This window comes from Pempheris klunzingeri, chromosome 21 (assembly GCF_042242105.1).
Source record: "Pempheris klunzingeri isolate RE-2024b chromosome 21, fPemKlu1.hap1, whole genome shotgun sequence".
Lineage (NCBI taxonomy): Eukaryota > Metazoa > Chordata > Actinopteri > Acropomatiformes > Pempheridae > Pempheris > Pempheris klunzingeri.
This window is the reverse complement of record NC_092032.1, coordinates 2,578,776-2,604,105: the sequence shown is the minus strand read 5'-3', so window position 1 is coordinate 2,604,105 and position 25,330 is coordinate 2,578,776. Positions and strand designations below refer to the sequence as shown.

Sequence of the window (25,330 nt, the reverse complement as noted above, 5' to 3'; positions counted from 1 at the left end):
GTGGTATTTACTCATCGCCTGTGCTTTTGAATGAACCAGGGATGTTTTTCCTCCTTGTTTCTCTGAAACATGACAAGGCCAAAGTCATGGCGCTCTTTCTTCCTTTGCCTTAAGACTGAAGGGTGGATGGCCACGTTGAGCCGAGCCAGGCGGAGGTCGAGATCCATGTGGAGAAGGGACGGAGGAGGGAGTGTAACTCTCCTGGCCGCCCTGAGGTCGACCAATCCCATGTTGGTGCCCCGGCCCTGGAGGAAGAGGAGGAGGCACCGTGAGGGTTCCTGGTTTTTGGTGCCCTTCTTCAGCCCCAATAAAGAACCCTGAACATCATCCCTTTGTTTCCAGAGCGCGGATGTGCAGGTATTCTACATGTCATAGTGTCCCTAAGGCAGGTTAGCTTCACAACAGTCTGCCGACCTCAAAGCTAGCGGCTTGGACTTGTTCATGAGATGAAAGACGACAGAGAAACGTTTCACCACTGTGTGACGGATACCTGGAGAAGAGCACAGCTACACATACAGGAGGAAGGAATCACCACACTGACAGGATATGAGGCACCAAGAGCCAATTACAGCAAGCATGCAGAGGCATAGAAATACCAAAACAGCTTTAGTTCTCACACACACACACACACTCTCTTCCTTGGCCTAGGTGCTGTGATTAAAGGCTGAGGGCTTAGAGTGTGTTCTTCTGTGTCCGTGCCGGCTGGCAAGAAATAGTAACGAGTGAGGAGGAGACATGAGGTCCGTGCCTTCGCTCCACCACAGGAGGATGACAGGGAGCCAAAGTGTTCCTATGACAGGCCCGGTCGTCCATCTTCAAGACAAGAAGCATCTACTAACACGGTTCCTCATCAGTCCACCTGCTGCTGCCAACAACAGCTCTCTCCAACAACTCCAGGAAATAGCCCGTTCCACTCACTCTGCTCAGATCTTCACTGTTCTCTGGATGACGGTCACTACTTACTTCTGACCGACGTTTAAAGCTGTACAAAACATTTGGGGGTTTGTGACTCGAGTTCCAAAAGCTTCCTCATCCTCAGTCCCGTCCGCTGGCAGCTCAGAGTTCGAAGGCGGGGAAACAGGAGGCTTCGGGGTTTTCTATCTCTGACAGGTAGTGGATGGCTCCTGCCATACCTGAGAGGACAAACACAAGCATTTTACCTCTGTGTAATAAGTTATAATAAGAATTTTAAATACATACTTTTATATATTTATATTTTTACTTTGGTGTTTGAAGTTTATTCTTATTCTTGTGGAGCTGTGTGTAACAAAAAGTAATTTCCCCCTGGGGATTATTAAATTAAATTAAATTCTGATTCTGATTCCACTGTCTTCACTGTCCATGTACTGTCGACAGTAAACCACACAATAATACTAATGTATAACTCATTTCTACACTGTACTAACTCGATGCTTCTTCTTTGAGGGCTCACAGTGTGAGCACAAGGATTCTGCTGGACTACCAAACACCTTTAACACACACATACATGAACATTAAATGTTACTGAAGTCAGCGTTACAAAACCATTAGTGTATCTAGCAGCAGACACCTTCTACACACTCCTGCTTATACTACAGCACAGGAGCACATCGGTCAGGACAGAGTCAACTACAGTACTGCAACAACACAATACTGAAGAAACCAAAGCGATGAAGGAGCACATGGAATTATGTGGTGAACCAGAATATGTTTTATATTTTAGATTCTTCAAAGTAGCCACCCTTTGCTTTGACAGCTTCGCACACTCTTCCACACACTCTCCATCGGCTTCATGAGGGCGTCACCTGCAATGATTTTCCAACAGTCCTGAGCACTTGCTGGCTGCTTTTCATTCACTCTGTGGTCCAACTCATCACAAACCATCAAATGGGTTTAGGTCAGGTGATTGTGGAGGTCAGGTCATCTAATGCAGCACTCCATCACTCTCCTTCTTGGTGAAACAGCCCCCACAGGGGCTGTGGAGTGGAACCAAAGATCTAGAGTTTGGCCTGATCAGACCAAAGTCCAGATGCTCTGAAGTCCCTTCCTTGTGTTTCTTGGCCCAAGCAGTTCTCTTCTTCTTCTTGTTCTTCCTCAGTGGTTTCTCCTCTGCAGCAGTTCCACCATGAAGGCCTGATTCCTGCAGTCTCCTCTGAACAGCTGATGCTACTTGAACTCTGTGAAGCATTTCTGTGGCTCTAATCTGAGCTGCTGTTCATTTGGTTCTGTTAATGGTTCCTGAGGCCGGTAACTCTAATGAACTTATGCTCTGCAGCAGAGGTTACTCTTGGTCTTCCTTTCCTGGGGGGTCCTCATGGGAGCCAGTTTCATCACAGCGTTTGATGGTTTTTGTGAGTGCACATGAGGAAACATTCAAAGTGACTGACTGACCCAGACTGACTGTAATGTAATGTAATGGTGGACTGTCGTTTCTCTTGACTCAGCTGAGTGGTTCTTGCCATAATATGGATCAGAACAGTAGTTGAACAGGGTCCATTGACGAGTCCCCAGCTGAGCCACTGTGTTGGAGTTCTCCCCGGTGACTACGGCTCTGACTGTTGTGTGCACATATGCACCAAACAGCAGTCCGGAGTCCGGCAGGAAGGGAGGCCCTTTCTGGCCTGGCTTGCTCGTGGGGTCTCCTGAAGCAGCAAATCGGTATCGGGGGGGCCAGAAGGTTTGCAGCTTCAGTGGTCGCTGAGGCGAAAACCCGGGTGTGGGAGGAGTTCGGGGAGGCTGTGGAGAAGGACTTTTGGACGGCCTCAAGGAAGTTCTGGCAAAGTGTTCGGCGGATCAGGAAGGGAACGCGGGGCTTGGCTCAGGCTGTGTTCAGCCGGGGAGGACAACACGTCCTCTGTGGAGGAGGCAGAGTCTGAAGACTCGTCCATATCCCTGGCAGAGGTCTCAGAGGTGGTTAAGCTGCTCGCTGGCAAGGCGCCAGGGGTGGATGATGTTCACTACATAATTCCCCGTGTTCATTCACAGCTTTGATTTCTTCAGTATTAACCTACAACATAAAAATAATAAAAACACAGAATAACCCTTGAGTGAGGAGGTGTGTCCACACTGTTGACTGGGACTGTACACGTTCTCTTTTTATGTTGCACTCTGAAAAGCCGAATCAGGATAAAGCCTATTATAACTGGAATGTTGCCTAAAGCGTATCATTTGAAGAATGACTACTGTCTTAATTATTCCTGGTTATTTACAAGCTGCCTGTGTTCTTGACCTTTGGTTTGGTATTTACAGCTTTGTTCACAGTTCATCCTGGGTTGTTTGTGCATGTTTCTCTCAGCATGAGGGTGTCCACATAGAGTCTTTTTGACAGCATATTCAATCAGCTGATGTGAAATTCACATCAACTGTCAGCCTGACTGATGAAATTTATGTCACGACTATGTGGATGTGGGCGGCAGAAGAGTTGCGTAAGAGTAAGAGATGTCAGGTGATAAACCTGCTCCTTTGACACACATTTAAGTCTTCCTCTTTGCAAAAGTCTCTGATGGTTATGATGAGAGCAGTTCTTCCCGGTATTCAGCAAGAGAAGGCTTCTGTAGGGAGACGAATAATAAATATTTGGTACCTTCAAAAAGGGAGTAGGGTCTGTCTGGGATGCGACAGCCGTGGGTCCCGTAGGCCAAACACCACTCAGCAAACTGGAGGAGGGTAATAACATATAGATCATAAATAGACAGCTACATTCATCTGTACATGAAAAAGAAAAAAAGAAAAATAATGACATGGTTAAACACACTCAAGAAATGTTTTTCCCTCTCTTAAAAAGAAATGACTTCCTTGATGCTGTGGACTTGGATCATTTTAGCTCTCCAGTGATGACACTGTGGGCAGGATCCTCCCAGCAACGCTGTCACAAAACCGCCCGTCAAAGTTGATGCAGCAGAACGAGAGATATCATCATTTTTACTCCAGGCATTCTTCTTCGTTGCCAAAATCTGGCGCCTATGTTACCCACAATGCAACTTAACCGCCATCACTTCTGTCCCCTAATCGAACCTCGTCAAAATGAGGTCAAAGCCTAATGTGGCTGGACCGTGTCTGAAACACTGGAGAGCTTTTCATTTGAAACCACAGGTATGGGGAGAGGTGTCACTCAGTCACAGACACACAGACCTCTGAACTCTGGTGGTGCTCTGTAGACCCTAACAGCTTCTGGAGAGAAGCTGCTTCTTGCTCCGGATGCTCCGCAGCCGCCTGCCTGAGGGGAGGGGGTCAAAGAGTGTGTGTGTGTGTGTGTGTGTGTGTGTGTGTGTGCGGGGTGGGTGGAGCCCGTCATGATGCAGACGGCCCTCTTCCTTCATCTGTTGGTGTTATTGTCGGTGGTGGTGGGTAGGCTGCTCTGTGCAGCCTTCAGCACCCTCTGCAGAGCCCCCCTCTCTGCAGCAGAGCAGGGGCTGGTGCTGCTACGTCAGTGTCACTGTAGCTCACTTCATGCGTGGGCTTGTAAAATTCAGATTTTGAAGGCTAATCATAAGTTCTTGTCGTGGGGTTTTTCTGCATAGAGGATTTTTTGGCCACGCGCAAAGAGGTTTTTATCCAGCACCCAAAATGAATGGAGAATAAACACAGCAATTCAAATCCTCTCCAAATGTTATTACATTGCAATTTATCAAGCTGCTGTTGGCCAAGCTGAACCGAGGTGACACTCACACTCGTGGGAGGGAAGACTTCCTGTGATGTCTCATCATGGTGATGATGATGATGGACTGTTAATAAAGACGCTTTGATGAATATTAGAAGAACGAGTTCGATTTAAAGCTACAACATGTATTCACTTTCTTCACACCACTTATTACTGCCTCTGCCTTTAAAGTAAACTCGGCTCATTTGTTGTCAACTCAGTACTGAGAGACGTGTTTTTTATGGTTGGTCCTCTAAAACCGGGCTGTTCTTACCCTGCAGGCGCGGTACAGGTATTTCTTCTCCTGGGTGAGCTTGTATAGACACAGGAAGGCGTAGCCGTTTCCCGCCGCACCGTGGCAGATACCGTAGCCTTTTCTGAGCAGGCCCCGATGCCAGATCACCTCAGCACATTCTGCAGCCTCCTTCAAGTACTTCTCCTCTTTAAACACCTGGGGAGACGACAACCGCCGTTAACAAGGTAGGCAAGGTGTGAGTAGATTAAGTGGGCACACTTGCACTTCAAAATCACGACAGTATTGTGATAATTCAAAATGTTGTGAAATGTCTTTGTGTTATGTGTTGTCGTTGTCATCATCTTCTGTAATGTTCCTGGTCTGCTGAAAACAGAATTTCTTTATACTCCAGCATTAAAAAATAACTACTTATCAGCTATAAAACAACAGCTTCAATCCAAAGCAACCAGTAAGAGCCTTTTAGGATTTAAGCTGGACAATATGCCAGACCACCTTCCTGACTGGCTCCAGGCTGGCTCATGTGTTGTATCTTTCCCTGGAGAACAGATAAGACTTGAGCCCACATAAAAGACTAAATATTCCCACATACCCAGACCTCATTAGAACAGCAGGAAATAAATCCCATCCAGAGCAGAGCTACTACACTTCATAACGCAGATGACTGATGACCTGTAAGACATGTGTGAAGCTGATGAGACAAACTGAGACACAGTGTGAACACTGTGTTTGTCTGATTAGAGGTGATTAGAAGAGCCAGTCTCTCGCAGCAGTGTTACTGAGGTCCCTGCTGGCCTCAAACAGGAAGCGGAGCTTTGAGAAGCGGCAGCCTGTGCTCATGGAGCTGCTGCGTAATGTAGAGAGAAGTAAAGGGACAGGTCAGAGCTGAGTGTCATTTGCTAACTCAAGCGTCAGAACACTCGCGTCACTGTGCTATGCGGTGAAATGCTGCAGTGTGGAGAGCGCTGACAGGCTGAGGAGGTCAAAACAACAGACAGGAGGTAAAGAAAAGATCAGATTATGATCGCCTGCCTTATTTTCGCAGATACTGAGGCATTAAAATGCGGCCCGGACAAGGATCAGCCTGGGAGATCTCTAGTAAATGACTCAAAGAGCCACAGAAGCAGGTGCTGTATTGGTGACAGTTTTAAACGTGGGTGCTGATGACGCCCTGTTCATAGCTTCAGAGCAGAATTAGAACCAACCTTTCCATCCATCTTGATTATCCTCTTGACCTTTTAGCAGCGGTAGAACTGCTGCCTCTGCAGCTACCAGCAACAACCAAGCCTACGAGCAGCCTGTGCCACGCTCTGCTCTACTACTGTAACATCATCATGCAGCCACACAGGGGACCGTGTTAACAATAGGTCAGGATTTACACAGCAGCTTTAGCCAACTAACACTACAAACAGCGTTTATTATCTTATTATCTGCTACTTGGTGAAAATATGTTAGTGTCACTGAAAGGAGAAATATCAGAACCTCGCTGACCTGTTTCACCATTTCATGGGGCCTTAAAAGTGATTCATATAGCTGGTCTAGTGACAAACTTTGTGTTGCTTAGCAACACAAATGATGTCGCACTGCTTGCAGCCTCTGACATCCTCCCGTGTCACTAGAGCTGCTCCCAGCCTCCCTTCTGTAGGAGACAACAGACTTAAGCAGTTTTTAACTTCTCTCTATCTGCTCATTGAAACGATGACTGAATGAAGATGCTCACGTTCTCTGAAGTCGAACCCATCATGTAACCTCCACTTTAATTCTGATCACTGAGTGCGCAGTATGTAGACGCTGCAGCTGATGTGAAATGTTTACCGACAGCATTGATGCAGCCGATGAGATGCTCCTGCTGCAACAACGAATGGAAGATCTGCTGTGTTTTCTTTTAATCGTGAAACAGTGATAAGCCATTGTGACTCCCTTTGTGCTTTGTTCTCCGCGTGGTGCCAAAGAGTCTCTGTATTAGTGAGAGGGATGAGGATGCCAGAATAGCAGCACATTAGCTGCCAAGTGGCTCCCTAATGGGCCAAAAAAAGAAGTAATTATCGTCTTACTGCAGTTTGTGCGTGTGTGTGTGTGTGTGTGTGGACTATTGAAATGAGAGGCAGCTGGTGATCAGTCAGGACGGGGAATATTTAAGTCCCATCTTTGTCATAGTCTTCTCTCAAGTTCATCAGTGACAAGATAATATGTGTTTATTAATATAGATTGACTACCTTTCCGAGCGTCCTCGTAGAATTGGGAACATACCACACATTTGAACACAAACATGACACAGTGGCCTGTCCGTGCAGTGCACAGCCACGCCACTGGGTGTCAGTGTTGTTCACGTGAAGGGTTGAGATAAGACAGGGTGAGCTCATTGGGCAGGAGCTTTAAAGTCTGGCCACATAATGTGCATACACCACATCATGAGGCAGTCCCACCTTATGAGCCATGATGAGCATATGGATGACACCGGGGGCTCCGTGGCACCAGTGAACCAGCCGGTCACTCTCATTGCTCAGCGACGATGGGAAGTTCCCCGAGCGAAACCTCTTGTGGCGGACGTAGTCGATGCTGGGACGGACCAGCTCTGACAGAAGGTCGAGATGGACCTTTGCTCCTGGCTGGGGAGAGACACACATACACGGCTCAGAATCTACTGTCCGAGTCTGCCTCGGGCAGCCCAACACTACAGGTTTCATCTGCTTAATGTTGCCGAGGCACGTTGGGGCTGAAATGAACAAAGAAAGATGCGCAGTTGAAAAGCAGTGTAGACATTCAGAATACCTACAAACACCTCTGATTGGACTTAAAGCACGTCGTATGAACGAGTTTTAACTGTACATAACCTGACGTTTGTTCACTTAAAATACATTTTTGTGAGTCAAACACATGAGAATATGTTGTATGGTTACATTCAGCTTTATATAATTTAATTAGTTTAAACAATCACCTGCTTGGCTTCGTCAGGCTTTATTATCAGAATGCTCTCGAAGCAGCTACATAAAATGATATAATGAGAAACATTGATGCTGAACAATGATCAGAAAGCCTTTTTGGGTCTTTTCTGACATGCACATTAAAAACAAAACAGATTCTTCAAGTGGTCTAAATGGACGCATCACACACCCAGAAGTCACTGTAGAAATTAATAATTCATTTCCAGAGAGGAGTCCAGCTAGTCCAGTTAATGAGATCATCAGTGGACTCTGTGGACTGGTCTCAGTGACCTGAACGCAGCGTACAATCCCAAATTAAAATCACTAGCTCCGTTTTATGGAAGCGGCACTATTGTGACTGCACTGCACTAAACTACTAATCTTTTCCCAAATATCTGAAACTATAAACCCTAGATAAAAACAACAATTAGAGGACTTTTACTGTTATTATTATTGCTATCATTAGCGTTGGATTGGTTCTTGACTCAATGTCAAAGCTCTCTGATGCTCGGACTTGCTGAGGAATACTTAAATGGAGTAAATCACGCGATCGACACTGTACATCTGTGTACATTTTTTTAGGCTGTTCACCTGAGCTTGAAGGTGCTGTAGCCCCCCCGACTGCAGACAGACTTAGAATAATTTGCGGGCCACAGCTTGAGCAAATGTGACAAAACAGCCCCTCTGTGACGTGCAGCTGTAGGAGTTAACACCCCTTCCACCGGCTACCAGGAAAGACTCTTCAAACTCTTCTTCAAGACACCCCCCCATTGTTCTTTGGGGTATGTGTGAACAGAAAAGGCTTATCTGTAGCCCCAGTTGTGTGAAATCTACAGTTCAGTGCCTTAGAAATGTCTTGTATAGATAAAGAATAATCTTTTTAGAATGCCCCTTATCTGTGACCGTTCCAAGGCGTCCTGTGTAATCTTGATATGCCACACCTGTCAGGTGGATCGAAGTTGGAATGCTCACCAACACAAAATTTAGTAAACTCGTACATATAATTTGAGAGAAATAAGCCTTTTGTGTGCGTAACAGAAAACCATAAGTCTTTTTTTTAACTTGCAAAAAGGGAGCAAAATTAAAAGCATGTATGTTTTTGTTCAGAGCAGGTCGCCTTAGAAAGACATCTGTCATTAACAGGAAGCTCCTTTGACCTGTGGCTGTTTCACCAACTGAACCAACTGATACACCAACATGCCAACCGTACAGAAATCTGACTCGAGCACAAGAGACGAACGACACCAAGCGGTACAAGTCTTCAAACAGTGGTGTTGTATATCTGCTTAGTCCACACACTGAAGAAACAGATGGATTCGATCAATTACAGATCACGGCACAACACCAGCAACCAAACGGTGGACTCATTCAGAGTCTTGCACTCTCTCACCTGCATGAGCATGTAGTAGATGCCAGCCAGGCCGTGGGCAGCACCGATATACTGCTTCTTGTGCCACTCATAGAGCAGGGGGCAGCGATCCGTCTTCTTCTGCTCTGCCGACAAGTTCTTCCCCGATTCCACGATGGCCGTCACCACCTGAGGATTGGACATAGAGATGGAGTTACACAAGGTACAGTCTCACTGTATCCCGGCAGAGTGTTCGTTCTCCCCGTGGAAACTCAATTCCTACAACTTTCCAGACTTCATCTTGTGTCCTCGTGTGATTAATGAGGGGGAAGTCCACTGAGAATCGACTTAGCCAAGAATCTAATCCGCTTATCAAATCCGAATCCTCACAAAGCCCTTATCACATCTTATCAGGTTTGGCTTTTAACATTTGCAAGTAACTGGGGTCAAACTCGCAGTTTGGATTTAATTAATGTTTAGTTACCTGAGAAAGCATTAACAGTACAATATTTAGTAGCAGCCTGGTTATAGACTAGAACCTAAAAATAAGATATGACACGCTGGTATCTGAATTAACAAGTGGAACTCACAAACACTTTGATTCGGACTCAGAATTAAAAAGTTGGTCATCTAATCATTTTGACTTTAGCGGCTCAACTGGGAGAGTAAGTGGGATCTGTTGTCTTGGTGAACTACTAACAGTCCACTTGTCCTATAAGATGTTTCCTGTTTCCTTTAAGGATTAGTTTTCTGCTGACAGAATAGATACAGATGCCTCGTTTCTGTCACAAACAATCTTTGCCTGAGTACACACACCACCAGAATTTCCTGGTAGGTCAAATTTGTCATTCTAGCTTGAAAAATCTCTGCTAACTGAAAAGTTTCAACATTTTTTCAACGGAGCCCAAAGCACATCAGAACCCAACCACAGCGTTTATTGAATGGTGTCGCCACCTGTACATACTATTTGTGTTGCTTATTCTTGGTAGAACACAGCACCTCTACTACTCTACTACTTTCCTCACAAAGTCCCACTTTCACATCCTGTTTCCTTCCTCTCTTACCCTAAATGGAGAGCACAGGGCCATCCTTCAGAGTCTTTTGATTCAAAGGGTAACTCCTGTCATTTTAATCCTGGGCCCAAATTTACATATTTGGGGTTTGAAATGTCTAGTGGGTACAAACAGTTTGGTTTTGCCACTGACAGGCTCAGATTGTTATTCTAAAAGCATTATGGAAAGGATCCCTACAGAGAGAGACCTGGAAGATCCTTTTGGTTTAACCACAAACAGCCGTTATATCGCTCTCTGCACACACACCAGACTCCACTGACAAAAATAGTCATTTTACCTCGAAGAATACGGGATGGTGGTGGTCTACCACTACCTCAGCCCATTAGTTTGCTTGGTTTAATGTGTGTTATATTATTACGCAAGATCTGAACTAACCCTTTAAAAACACCAAAGTCACAGGTTTAAAAACACTGGAGGTACCCTGGAGTGTCCCTCGTGCTTGTGTAGGGGTGTGCCTGGTAGTAAAATAATGTTTGTTTCGTGGGTTATAAAAGAGCACAGAGAAACCGTTCAGAGAGGACAGCCGCCTCCTTTCATGGAACAGAATCGTGCTGACTAAATGCTGAGGCAGAAGAAGATCTGACACACTGCATCTGACCTAGCTATATTTATGTCGCAGCAGTGAATTAGACGCAGTCAGACCACGAGCGTGACCGCCCCACACTGTGGACGTCACCACGGTGACAACAGTGTGCCTACTGTCCTCCACCCAATCAAGTGTAGCTTTCTTTCACCGGTCTCATCTGTTAAGAAGTAATTAGTGTGGAGAGTTCCAGCGACACATATCATTTTGAAAGAGCCTTGAAAACTGGAGTTACTGAGTGTGTGCAGGATGTAACACATTCCTCCAACACAAAACACTCATCATCACTTTCTTCTTCTCTGTAACACAATACACAAGGAGTGTGATAATGTGACACTATACTGAGTCTTTCATCTCTTGTTTGATTCAAAGCTTGTTTCAGAGCTACTTTGCGGTAGATTAAAGGGATACAGGTCTTAAGATAACCAATCACACACGTTTAGATGTTGTGATGACTATGATATTATTGTACAAAAGAAAGTCTTCACTGATTTTATTACATACTACTTTGCAGGGAGCTATCAGCTGTCTCTCATTTGTTCTAAAATATTTACACTGGTCAGAGATTAAAACACAATCCAGACATCAGCCAGTTTTATGTTATGACTTGACTGAATATTGATGGTTCCAGGTCACTTTGGATGATGACATGATGACAAGATGATTTGATAGGTCACATTGGTTAATAAAATGTACCAGCAAGGGCGCTGGTAAGATTTCGTTCTATGGTCTTGCACAGTGCAGAGACAATCCTTCCTGATCTGCTTTTACATAATACAGGTAATACAGGTAGTTCTCCAGATATGAGCTCAGTTTTCTCTCTTTTGCTTGTATTTCTAACACTGTAGCATGACAAAGGTGGCGATGATAAAGAATCCCTTTGTTTCATAAAGAACAAAATCTCCAGAAATCCCTGGTGTCTCATGGTCTTTGGGTTCACATAACAGGCTTCTGCCAAAGCTCAAGGAACTCCACTGGCCCACTGGACGCTGGAACCCCAACAACAAAATGCAGAGTGCGCAACTGGGTGATAAATAAGAGCATCTAACAATGTAATACACTCTGGCCTTCACTCAAAAACTCACATCAAAAACTCAAAAATAAATGAGGTAGCAGGTGTCCTGCAGAAATAAAGTGGACATTGATCAACATGTGTTTAATGAATCATTTGAAAAGTTAAAAGTGTCATACTGGACATGCTGATGCTTTCAACATTTCCATACATTAACCCAAATGAAGATGCCATGTGTTTGTACTCTTTATGCAGCTAATAAACAAATATGGATGAAATCACGATCATGAGATGAGGTCATGAAGACGAACCTGAACAGACTCAGTAATCCCATTTTGAATTCCTGTGTTTATTTTAATTTTCTAATTCATGTATGACCCATTTTCATTCCCTTTAAACTATTCCACAGATAAACATTTATCTGTAACTGTTACACAGCTTGGTGTCTTGCAGTCTTTGCTTTATAGATTTCTATCCATTAGCAATTCATTTGCTTTCTTTATATATTAATTGTGCCGTTTTAAAATCCACCAAATAACTAAGTTCAAAGCATGTGAGGTTATAATAACATGCCAGCTCATTAAGGATATTCAGTCCCATCAAAGCATCATCATCCTCCACACATTTACTGATTGTACTCATTCATTGGTTACTGTACTTGTTGCTTCTATTCACTGTGTTCATCCATTCATTAGGCCTACTTCCTAGTTGCATGTATTCATCCACTTATCTGTATGTTTATTAGTTACGCAATAAGCCTTTAATTCTATAAAGAGCATGCTCATGTGGCTTGTGTGTATGAAACTACGGGAACTGTGTCACGACCTCTTTTGAAACCTTCAAGATGGAGATTAAATTCATTAAAAAAAGCTATCAATGTTCTCCTTTCAAAAAGGAGTGGTGCACGAGATAATGAAGTTAGTTCTATTCTATTATCGATGGCCGGAGGGGAGTCTGAATCTGCTCCTTCATCAAGATAAAAGTTACATGTAGTAAAATTTAAATGTTACACACATACAACCATTTGATCCAAGGAGGTGAAAAGAAAAGGTCATTCCATTAAGATTATATGAGGATTAAATGTCTGACTTTACATTCAAATGCTTGTGAAACATATTAACCCTCAAACACTGGCCAGAACAAAAGAACAGAACTTAAACAGACTTGAGATCACATTATTGATCATGTTCATTCCTCATCTATGTGCATACGTCACTGCTTCCTACAGTCTCTACTTTACCGAAGAGAGTTGGAACCACTCACCAGCTACAAAGGGACATATGTTCTCCTATATCTGCAGCAAAACAATACAGCCAAATCCATGTTCGGCAATATTTGGTTAACCTCTAACAAATCAAGACTTACTTTATATAAATCAAAGGGTGCAGCATTTTGCTTCATTGTTGCCTAAATGTTTAATCCTCTTTGGGTGGAAGGCTGTTGGCCCTCCGTCTTCTTGCAGTGGATCAAAGAGGTTGTGATGTGTCTTCAAATTGAGAAAGTGAGATTCACTTGAAATGGATCACATAAAAATACAGTTGTACTGAAAATCATTCAACCCCCACTGCAAATTAGGATCACTGGCAAAATGTACAAACTTTCAGCTGTGTTCAATGAACAACTCAAACAAGAACAATGTAAATAGCTCAACACAACTAATATTACAGGTGGTTTCTCCAAATTCAACACAATGCCACTTGTGTTGAAAAGTGTATGCCACTATTAATGACCGCTGCAGTCTCAAAATTATTCTACCCCTTTTTGACAAACGTGATGCCAGACACCAGGTTCTGACAGCGTTCCTGAGGAATCTGAGCCCATTCCTCGTGGACAACATCCTCCAGCTCTCTGATGTTCTTGGGTTCTTCAAATTCTTCAAATCCCACCAGAGATTTTCTCCTAGGATTTTCTGCTTTCATGATTCACTGTTGGCAGGAAATTCTTTTCTGCATATGCCTCATTCTTCCTCCTCAGACATACTGCTGATCCATAGACCATCCAATCCATCCAGTTTTGTTTCATCGTTCCACAGGACAGAGTCCCGTGTGTTGGAGTCCCTCTGTCTTATTTCTATGGTTTTGAGCTTATTGGAGCCGACTGGTCTTGTGCTTTTAGCTCAGTAGTGGTGAACGTCTAATAGTTTGGTTATGGAGGCCTTCAGTGTTTAGAATACACCTTACTGTAGGAGCTGAAACCTCAGTGCCTGCTGCCACCAAGTCTTACTGCAGGTCTTTGGCAGCGGTTGATAGCTTCCTCTTTCTGCCACGTCCAGGTAGTGCAGCCAGTTATCTTGGAGCTCTGAGCTGGTGAACTATGCTTCCAACAGTATCTCTAGGAACATTCAATGTCTTTGCTATCTTTTTGCATCCTTCTCCTTCTTGAGCAAGGCAATGATCTCCTCTTGACTTATCCCTGACTGACCCATATTTCTAACATAACCAAAAGTCACTGTGAACCCCTGGTCAGTCCAGGTATTGATGTGTTCTGTCTCAAGCACATCTGATGCAACTAATGAGGCCTTTGATTAGTTGCATCAGGTGAGTTTGAGACACCACCTGATTTGCAAATGAGTGCTCTTATGAAGGATTCTATTCAAGGGGTTGAATAATTCTGAGACTGCAGCAGTCATTAAAAGTGGCAGATTGTGTTGAATTTGGAGAAACTACCTGTAATATTAGTTGTGTTGAGCTATTTAAATTGTTCTAGTTTGAGATGTTCACTGAACACAGCTGAAAGGTTGTATATTTTGCCAATATATCAAATTTTCAATGGGGTTTGAATAATATTGAGTGCCTGGACTCCCTTATTGAATATGTGGAGAATCTATCCTTTTACGGCATCCTGATTGCTGATGTCATTCAGAAGCAGACTGTCTGACTGAGCACTACCATATTATTACATTGTTTTGTTTCTTTTCTTAACCTATTTTTACTTGTGCAAAAATGAATAGTATGTTTAAAAAGATATGAATAATTGCATGTGCCAGATGATCCCCCAACTGCCGCAATATCGACGTGAAAGCTTGCAGTGCAAGTACTCTACATTCAGCTGGCATTTTACTTTACGGTTTTGCTTCCACTCAAGCTTCTTGGAGGACTATGGCCAGCACTGCAGGCTACACTTACACAGGCTTCACTGCATGACCCAACTGATTGATGGATCTCTCTTAACAAGAAGTTTTCAAGACCTGGAAGGTGATAAATTGTGTGAACTCACTCCTCCTGTGTTGCAGAGCGATGCTTTAGGTCTCTGCTGCCACTGTCACGTAGATGTATTGGTTAGATTATATACATTGTATGTGTGTGTAGGGGCTGGGGGTTCTGACTCAGCAGTTTATGCTGTCCCCAGGCACGACAGAGGGAGTGAAAAATAAAGGAAACAGTTGTGCAGCAGCAGGAACGCTGCCTCCCTCATGACAGAGCAGATTTACAGACAGCTTGTTCATCCACACGTCTCTTCACTCTTCTGTATGCCGTCCCAGCCTAAACACTCCTTTTTATTATTGCCCAAACTAAAACCAATCCTCTCACTGTAAACGTCAGTGTTAAAAAACACTTTAATTAACTTTATTGAGTTAATTAACTGTTCTAACATATGAGACTTCAAGGGCTTTCATATACACTCAATTGCATCTCCTCTTAAATGTTTTCAAAGGCACCACACACACAGGCTCACACACACACTTAATTTGTTGGTAAATTAATTACTGCAAGCAAACTGAAGCCTGTGTGACTCAGCGTCAAGAGCACTGAACAAATCTAATCCAAACCTCATTTAAGAGCACTGGATATGACTGCGGGTTGAATGGCGAACCTTTCTGTGTGAACTTTGCATGTTCTCCCCATCTCTAAGTGACTGACTGGTGACCAGTCCAGGGTGGACCCCGTCTCTCACCCACTGTCAGCTGGGCCTGGCTTCAGCTCCCCTGCAGCCCATAAGGGTAAGCGGTATAGACAATGGATGGACATGACTGGCCTACTGTACTAGATCCAAAAGTAATTAACTTAAGAGACACTCGAAAATACATGAAGCTTTGGTCGTCAGTGGTGACAGTTTACACTGAGCCTGCATCAGGCTGCCAGCATACTGGGCTAATATGAGGCAGTCCGATTCAGCTCAATCAATCTTGATGGATTCTACAACAGCTGTCTACATGCTAAGTCCTTAACCTGTTAACTGATATATGGATATCTTTTTATTTGCCTCGATTTTGTGGAGCTGGTACAAACTAGAGATATTATATACAGATAGACAATCTGCTGGTGGAAAAACAAACTCTCAGCTGAAACTTTCTTTTCAGCACTGTGTACTGCAAGCTGTCAGTCAGACAGGACAAACCATAACAGGCACACACACATGAAATACCCCAGAGAGGAGTGAGAAAAAGAGAGAGGAATCTTGACATAAAGCTGAAAAAGTCTCACAGTGCTTCAGAGAGAACACCAGAGTAAGTGTCCTGGAGATGGAGGGAGAAACAGCAGCACCCTGGGGGGGCGCAGCCACCGTTTGAGGATGCGTGCAGGGCTGCTGTGCTGTGTGTGCTGGTGACAGGTATACGGGATCAACAGCAGTGCAGCGCCGCAGGAATCTGGAGCTTTAAAGCGTCACATTTTTATTCTTTTATTTGTCGTAATAATACCTCCATCCATCATCTCTACGTTTGTTATCCCACTGCAGCTGCCCACTCTCTCAGCCCTCGTCTCCCAGTGTTTGTTTTAGAATTCACCAAAGGGAACAGCTGGGCCTGCAGGTTCTGTGGGGAGTGTTGTGTGCTGAAATAAATAATCAAAATACTGTAGAGGGATTTTTATTCGCTGTGTGTGTGTGTGTGTGTGTGTGTGTGTGTGTGTGTGTGTGTGTGTAGGTACTAGTACTAGGTACTTTTGTCCCAGCTTGTTGTCTAAGAGATCATTTTTACAGCAGCCTGACAGAAAAACAATGCTGTGTATCGCCTGAAGATGCTTTCCAAGCACAGTTTCCCTCTTCTGCTAGAGGATGCATGCATGCATGAACATCAGAACCTGGTCTGAGGAGGTGTATACAGTTTACACCTGCTCTACATTAAGTATCAAACTTATCACACATAAATCTGTACAGACAGATGTTGGCATGCTTGAGGAAATTTAGAGGTCCGGACATGGCACTGTAATACCTGCCATCCATGACAGATTCAGTATTCTGCTTGGAAACATGCACTATAATGGAGATCAGTATCTCAGGTAGGACTAAATGTCGAGTTGCACTGAGCAAAGTTAAACTGAAGAATCTGAATAACACAGGGGAACATTTGAAAACATGCAAGCACATGCGTGCGTCTCACCTTTGTAATTGTGTCCTCATCCACCGTGCCAGCTCCGATCTCTTTGTTAATGTAGAGCAAAGCATAAAGGTAGCCGGCCCGGCCGTACAGCAGCTCATCTGGCATCTCAGAGTCTGGACTCAGCACTGACCGCAGCAGCTGGAGCAGCCTGACAGACACACAAAGTTAGTTAGCTCAACAATCACTGAGGGGGTTCATGTTACCATCACAGACACAGACATTTGGACCCAAAGATCCAAACTCAGTGTTCTGTAGCCAATGCCAAGCCAATGTTCTAGCTCCATTGTTGTCAAGAAATCTGTTGAAAACACATCAGTAAGCCTGACTGTTGCACTGGATGACACGTTCCTTCATCACCATGAACACACATCCTGTAGTTCATTTTGGCTCAATACTCACACACCGTCCTGCTGCCACAAATACTTACAAGAGATTAGTCCACAGCTGAAAATAGATCCCATGAAATGCACTACTTCCTCTTGTTTCAGTAACGTTTGATTAAAAGCTAGAGCTGCCGTTCTTTGGTCGGTCACTTGACTGTTTGGTCGACATGTTCCCGTCCAACCAAATTCTAATTGGTCAAACAGTTCACCACTAGTGGAGAGCTGCCGCTGAAGTGAAGGGAGGTGACTGATATGAGAGAGCGCAAGAACACAGAGCAGGAGAAGTGTCAACACACGCTTTGTTCTTAGCGCAGTGGTGCTAAGAAGACTAACATGTTGTTTATTTTAGCACTGACAGAAAGACAGCATAACGGGAGCTTTATACGTCAGAGCACACACAAGTATATTACACCCATGGTCTTAAGACGACGCAGTGTACATCCGGAAACCAATACAAGAGTCAGAGAACCCACCACATCAATGAACATCCACAGATCGAACTCAAAGTCTGTGTGCAAAACAAATAACTTCAGCCTTCTCTTTTCTCACTCTGTGTGTGTGTGTGTGTGTGTGTGTGTGTGTGTGTGTGTGTGTGTGTGTGAGACCAGACCCTCTCCTGCTAGATCTCCAATTACAGTTTACGTCGCATTCGCAGTTTGCAAAATGTGCATCATCATGAAATATGCTTGTGACAACATCAGTGTTCCGTCATCAGAGCCGGTATGTTGGACGGTCACATAGGTGCCAGCACCCACAGCCCCACCCGCTCACCTGGACAGACAGTCTTTGCTGTCAGCAGTGTTGTTCAGCTTGTGGTGGACCACCGCGCCCACGGCCAGCGGCCCTGCATCACCACACAGGAACGTCACTTTGCGGCCATTGAGGATCCTCATGGTCCTCTTGACATAGTCCAGTGCCCTCTGCAGGTGGCAGGCCTCGTGGGACACCCGGTGCAGCTGGAGGTACAGCAAGGCAATACCTACAGTGAAGAAAATAGACCAGGGCTCAGTCACAGGCTGGACCTGGCACGTGGACTTGGCATGTCGTCAGTTTTACCGGGGTGGCACAGACCTGTCCAGCCAGTGTAAGTGGAGAAGTCATGGGGGTCGGCCGTCTTCAGGCCCTCCTCCATCTGTTGGAGGAGATCTTTGATCTTATTCTGAACCTTCTTCTGGAATGCTGCGCTCACCTGAGGAGGACAGTGAGAGCACATTTAGAAACTTGAGTCAGCATTTCAAAGTCTCCAGTGATGGTACAATATATCTCATCGGGCCAGACAAACAAGCCACTTCGGATGGCCATTTTACTGGGCCTCTACTCTTCTCTGATATCTAATATAATAGAATGAAAATAATCTCTGATTGCCGCCCAAACAGAATTAGAAACTCCTCCTCGGTTCATGAATCCGTTTGTGCCACCTGAACTGTTATTGTTGAAAGTAAACTGCTAAAGCTAAAGCTTTGAAATGGTCTGTATTTGTATGGAGCCTTTCAAGTCATTTTGATCTCATTCACACATCTAAGAGTTGGAGGAGACTGTTCTTTCACACACATTCACACACTGAATGCTCTGCTTCAAGAGCAAGCTGGGGTTCAGTGTCTTGCCCAAGGACACTTCGACATGAGGACTTGGAGGAGCCGGTGATCTAACCACCGATCTTCTGACTGATGGATGAGCCATTCTGCCTCGGAGCCACAGCCGCCACAGAATTTAAAATCAGAAATACAGACTTTTGGTGAGCACTGACACAGAACCTTTCTTAACCCTTTAGCCTCCTCACCAAGAAAAAAAGCAATGAAAAAATGTATTCTTTATATATTTTATTTCCTTGGGGCACTAATTACAAAAATCTATGTTTTTTTATGAACAGACATTTTTTGAAATATTGGCCTCTACCAAACGGTTAAGATGTTGTAAGTAAAACATGTTTTCAATAAGATATAGTGAGTCAAAATGTGCTCTACCATATGGTTGAGCAGAAGGTTAAAGGGTTAATTAATAATGATTATTTTCATTATCAATTCATCACTAGTTTATTTTCTCAATTGACTGATTGTCTAGTTCTCAAAATGTCAAGAAATCGTAAAAAAGAAAATACCCATTACAGTTACAGATATAAGTATATAGATATAAGTAATTCATTATAATTAATAAATTAGTAAAATTCACATATTGGTTCTGTTAGCAATCAGATCAGATTAACGTCATCTCGACGTTACTGTGTTCTATGTCAGTGTCCAGTAAGGAATGACAGTGTGCCAGTGAGCCAGCATGAACAGTAACGGGAGCCTGGAAATGAGGCAGCTACATGGAACTCATGTCACATGTGTGAGAGGCTTCTGTGAGGATGGCCGACATGAAGCAGCAGATCCACTCAGATTCCCAAACAGAGATGCCAGACTGTGAATTTACAGATTACATTTCTGTCGTCCACTTCTGGCAACATTCTGCCACTGAGGACTTCATCTGATAGGCAACAGAACCTGCTTTCATTTAACAAGTTGAGAGAACTGCTGGTCTACATTTGCCTTGCTAATTCCAGAGGTCATAACACGCCTGTGAGTAAATCCTGTCTGTCAGATAATAATCATTTCTAAGATATCAGTGGGCTGTGACCCAGACTAGGATTCATTTCAGGAAACACACTATGTTAATTAGGTTATTTTCCACGAGGCTCGAGGTTCTATTTGCCCTTTACAGATTTAGCAGCATAGGTCAGACTATGCTCCAAAGCTTGGTTTGATCAAGGATACAGAGTTAATTAACTCTCTACAGGCTCCGTTCACATTCAGCCCACAGTGTAAAGTGTATGAAGAGAAGAGCTGGAGACGCCCCGGTTCAAAGCAGCCGCAGAGATTTCAAAGTGTCTCTCACTAGCCACCTCTTCAAGCACACACAGATGGAGCCTGGGAGTGCAGGAGCACCGGAGCCATTTGTTGGACTTAAGGCCCATTTACTCCTAGCCACTGACCTGAGAAATTAACAGGAGCCACTTAGAGAAGAGGTCTCTCAGCTCTGGACAATCTCTGCTGCTGCTACTGAAAGCCAGCCGTGTGCAGAGAGCTTTTCACAAGCTGCTCCCTGCCTACATCTGCAGTCCCCAACCATTTTAATCGATGCACAATGGGATGCAAGGTTTGGTTACAGACACCCACAACTAGCAATTATATTGTATACTTTAAAAACCAAACATGTATTCATTTGGTATCAATGGGTTAGTGTCCGTAACCTTCCTTCCATTAACACATGAAAGTATTACCATCATTTCCACTATACTTTTGCAAATTTTTTTTTTAATTATATTCAAATTTGCAATACTTTCGGATCGAACTCTGGCTAAAAGCTAATCAACTGACCGTCCATTAAACCCATGCACCAGTCAGGCACAACAGGCCTGTCAAGTTTCAGATTTCTCCACAGACACTCAAGCGGTGTGCATGGGGGTGTGGTGAGACAGTAAGATGTCTAAAAAGAGAAGGTTGTGTGTTTTGTTTTTAGCCAAACACAGGAGCAAAAGTAAAAGGAGCAGTTAGACCACAGCAAAGTGACCTGAGATTGTGGCACCGTGTGTTCAGACACAACGGGCCATCCTTTTTTTTTTTTTATAATGCTACAAGAAAACATCCAATAAACGATAAAGCAAACCGTATCTAACCGTATCTGTCTTGCTTGTCCCACTGTGTAAGCTAAGCAGCCAAACAGAGCTGTGTCTGATCATACACTTCCTGTAGAACACTGACTCGCTCCAAGAACACTGCTGTTTCTTTATTTATCTATTTCTGTCTTTTCTTCATGGCTCATCAACTAGTGAGGAGGCTGACTTTTTGCCTGGGACGTGCAGCTTTTGCCTCAGTTTAACATGAAACCTTGCATGTGGCCATCAAGTGCATATATTTAGTCACACAGTCGACAAAGGAGACATCATCATCAAATGAAAATGAGAGGCTACTTTCATCTGCTTCTATACACACTTTCAAACATTGCGATGAATTTCTCTGATAAATATGCCAACATTATCTTTGTCCACAGCAACTTACTGAACAGTCGATACACGCCCCACTCTGCTGAGCCCATCACCACACATACAGTATATGCTCTAGTCTGGCCTTGTTTAATCTGCTCCAACAGAACAGTCATCGAGGCTTTAACCCAAAGAGTGTGACCAGCCTCTGCCCTTTGTCTTCAAACAGGGCTTAAGACCAAGCCTGTGTGTTCGCTCCGCTCTGAGTCACTGCTGCAGTCATCCACGGTGGAGGAGAGAGAACAAAGCAGAGGCAAAGTTTCACAACAATGACCACTGTGTTCGGAAACCCGAGGAGGAGAGTGAGAGCGAACAACACGACAGAGCACCGCTCCTTATTAGTGCTAGTGGAATATGACTTTGTGTGTTGGTCGGAGCCAACAACGCACTGACAGAGCCATATCAGTAGTTGGGCCGCACGGTTCAGATCATTCATTAACGTGGGTCAAGTTTTACAGCAAAGCACTGTAGTGTCATTGACCCACATTCTTCACCTTTTCCAGTCTTCGTGTAGCTGTCATAGTCGTCATAGCTTGGATGAACAGCATCTATTGCCTACGTGCAGCATGAGTTTCCTGTCGGCCCCTCCTCTGCTCTTCCATAGGGACTGAGGATAGAGGGTGAAGCCCCTTGAGGCAAAGCGTGATCCAGGACTATATAAATATAATAAAAACTGACTTGGGGGTTTCTATGTGCCCAGGTGACTTTAAGGACCTCATGCAGATGACGGACACTGGGGGCGTTCATGCAGCCATCCTCAGAATGGAGCTGTGAATGCCCGGTGGTCTGCCAATTATTGCTTCAGTCTTATGGTGACTCACAGTGAGGCGGAGGAGTATTCAACAGCAAAATATTAACATAATGTGACCGTTAAAAACTAAAAAAAAAACATCTGATAAAACTCTTTAAGTGTATTGATAATAATGTAATGTAATAATTATAATTATGATAAAACAATGGAGGTGTTTTAACATATTTTTGTCCAATCTATTTACATGTAATATATTTCAGACGCTCCTAACTAACTACAGCCTACAAAATGAGCCTAACTCAAGGTGGGGAGGATTTAGTACAGGGCTGTTACTGTTAGCTCCTCACAATGGTTCACAATGATGCTGCTTTCATTTCAGCTGTGATGACCCAGTGCTCATGGCCTGGATATTCACATTTGTTGCTTATAGAGTTCAAACATTGCTAATATTTGATGCTTTAAACATCACTGAGACCTGTTGAACTGCATCTTCAGCCAGTGTGCCACCATATCCTTCACATGACAGTGGTACTCATATCATATCAGCAGGTGAGGAAACATACTCAGATACATGTGTACATAGTATATATATATACACACACACACAGTTGTCTGTTAGTAGGTTCACCTGGCTAAAACTAATATATATACACAGTGCTTGAAACCATGTAAATAAGCCACAGAAGTTTTGGGGTTCTGTTTTGTGGAGCGCTGAAAAGAACCCCCTGCCTACAGTGAAGCATGGAGGAGGCTCAGTGATGCTCTGGAGCTGCTTTACTTCTTCTGGCTCTGGAAACCTGCAGCGTTTGAAGAGCAGGATGGATTCAATCAAGTATCAGGAAATCCAGGAGAAAACATCATGGTGTCTGTGAGGAAGCTGAAGCTTTGACATCACTGGACCTTCACACAGGACAACGATCCCAAACACACCTCACAGTCCACCAAGGCTTCAGACAAAGTCCTGGAAGATACTAGAGTGACCGTCACAGTCGCCTGACTGACTGAATCATAGAAAATCTCTGGTGGGATTTGAAGAAGGAGGCTGCAGCACACAAAGCCAAGAACATCAGAGAGCTGGAGGCTGTTGTCCACGAGGAATGGGCTCAGATTCCTCAGGAACGCTGTCAGAACCTGGTGTCTGGCTGTGCATCATGTTTGCAGCAGGTCAGAACAGCAAACTAAGAACTCTACTAAGAACTAAAGATGCTTCACACACACACACACGTGTATACACACACACACACACACACACACACACACACACACACACACACAGACACACATACACACACAGATGTATATATACACACACACACACACACACACACACACACACACACACACACACACACACACACACACACACACACACACACGAACGTACTAGCTGTGTGAAAAGTAGACCCACAGCTAGCAGCCCGGGCCAAGCTAACTTTAGCTTTAGCGCTAATGTGTGTTAGCAGTTGAGCAGCTCACCTTTCCCTCTGCGTCACACGGCTCATTGTGCCCCACGTCTGCTCCGGGCTCACAGGTGGGCAGTCCGGGCTCCCAGTCGGGGTAGGGGTTCGGGAAAGAGCGCTCCTCCATCTCCGCCTCTGTGCCCGAGATCAGCTTCAGCCGCTTGGAGACGTTATCTCCCATCGCTACGGCGGCTCGGCGGGGATAAAAACCCTCAGGCGCACTGCACGGCCATTATAGAGGAGAGAAGTAATCGCGATTCAGAAAAAAACAAAACAATTTTTACATTGAAAGCACACTAAGTGACTGGAGTTAACACTTTGAGAATTGAAATTGCTCTTGAAAGTGTGTTTAAAGGTGTCGTAATGCATCGACAGTATACATGCAGACAGAAACTGATCCCTGCTGTAGAATGAGTGGAGGTGACATGAGAATAAACAGCTTTCATTTCATTTAGCAGACAAACATACAGCTTTGTTGTACCACTGACCATCTTTCAGTCATCTGATGAATATTTTTAGGACTATTTGTCAGTCCAGGCTCCTCTTGTGATTATTATTCAAGCGCTAAATGATTTTAGTTGTTTCCCCCTATTTTAACCAACATGTCTATGAAGCTGAGAATAAATCTGCACAGAAAAAAGTTTGCTCAGCTGAAACTTCCAAATAAATGACTAACACATGCACAAGGGCCGGGGCACTGAACCTTGCAGAAGCTTTAAGTTGGAACACCTGAGGGTGCAAACTTCAGCTAATGAATGTCACCTTGAGAGGCCACGCTGTCCACAGAGGCCCCAGCAACGGTTCATGTAGAACATTCAAGATAATGTCATTGTGAAATGATGTTAGACGTCGCAGGGTCCCTTTGTGTGATGGAAAAGTGAGAAACAACGACATGCAGATGAACTGTGTCAGTGGGAGCAGAGGGTGACAGCTGGAAAAGGGATCAGTGCATCAGCAGCCCCGGGTCCAATGACTGGAGCCGTGCAGATGGTGACAGGTGGAGCCGGCTTACCTAAAGGCAGTGTGAGCAGCAGTCTATGTGGTCTCCTCAGAGCGGGCGTGTGTGTGTGTGTGTGTGTGTGTGTGTGGCTCAAGCTGCTCGGTGGATGCGGCAGCCTCTCTCAGCATCCCAGTGTCCAGCCTCCTCCTGTTTCCCGGTGAAGCCGCAGTCTCAGCATGCAGGCGGAACAGTCAGCACCCTCCCCGCTCCATCAGTGCTGCCGATGCTCAGATCCCTCCCTCCACTCCACTCCTCTCCACTCCACTCCGCTGGAAAAGGCAGACCCCCGTACACTCTGTCCAGACCACAGGCTTGCGGGAGGTGTCCTAACCCCCCACCGTCCCAGCCTTACCCATCAGCACCCGCCTGTAGAAGCCAGTACCCGTCAGTACCCTTCAGTCCCGTCCGGCGTCTCACTCCAAGTGTGAATAGTGACAGATGGTGTTGGTGTGTGATGCTGCCGGGACGGGATTAGGCAACACCCCCCACCCTCTTTCACCGCCCCTCACCCCCACCCCCACCCGCACAGCCCCCTCTCCCTTTCTCTCACTTTCTCCCTCTGCACCAATAGGCATCATTCTGAT

General features: G+C 44.6%; 1 protein-coding gene across 1 annotated transcript; it reads right to left on the bottom strand.

Annotated features, from left to right (window-relative positions):
* Positions 1-940: 940 nt before the first annotated feature.
* Positions 941-23,927, bottom strand: lancl2 (LanC lantibiotic synthetase component C-like 2 (bacterial)). Its single transcript, XM_070852652.1, has 9 exons — positions 23,763-23,927; positions 18,586-18,703; positions 18,286-18,493; positions 17,132-17,279; positions 9,186-9,332; positions 7,298-7,480; positions 4,893-5,069; positions 3,563-3,635; positions 941-1,133 (listed from the first exon to the last, which is right to left on the bottom strand). Exons 1-9 carry the CDS (start codon positions 23,925-23,927, stop codon positions 1,057-1,059), a joined length of 1,296 nt encoding a protein of 431 aa, XP_070708753.1. The 3' UTR covers positions 941-1,056.
* Positions 23,928-25,330: the final 1,403 nt, after the last annotated feature.

Excerpts from the sequence above, each read along its gene's own strand:
- lancl2 (XM_070852652.1), bottom strand. The coding sequence starts at position 23,927 with ATGGGAGATAACGTCTCCAAGCGGCTGAAGCTGATCTCGGGCACAGAG. Across the intron at positions 5,070-7,297 it reads TGCTCATCATGGCTCATAAG|GTGTTTAAAGAGGAGAAGTA; the intron begins GTGGGACTGCCT and ends TCGTCTCCCCAG. Across the intron at positions 1,134-3,562 it reads ACCCTACTCCCTTTTTGAAG|GTATGGCAGGAGCCATCCAC; the intron begins GTACCAAATATT and ends TTGTCCTCTCAG.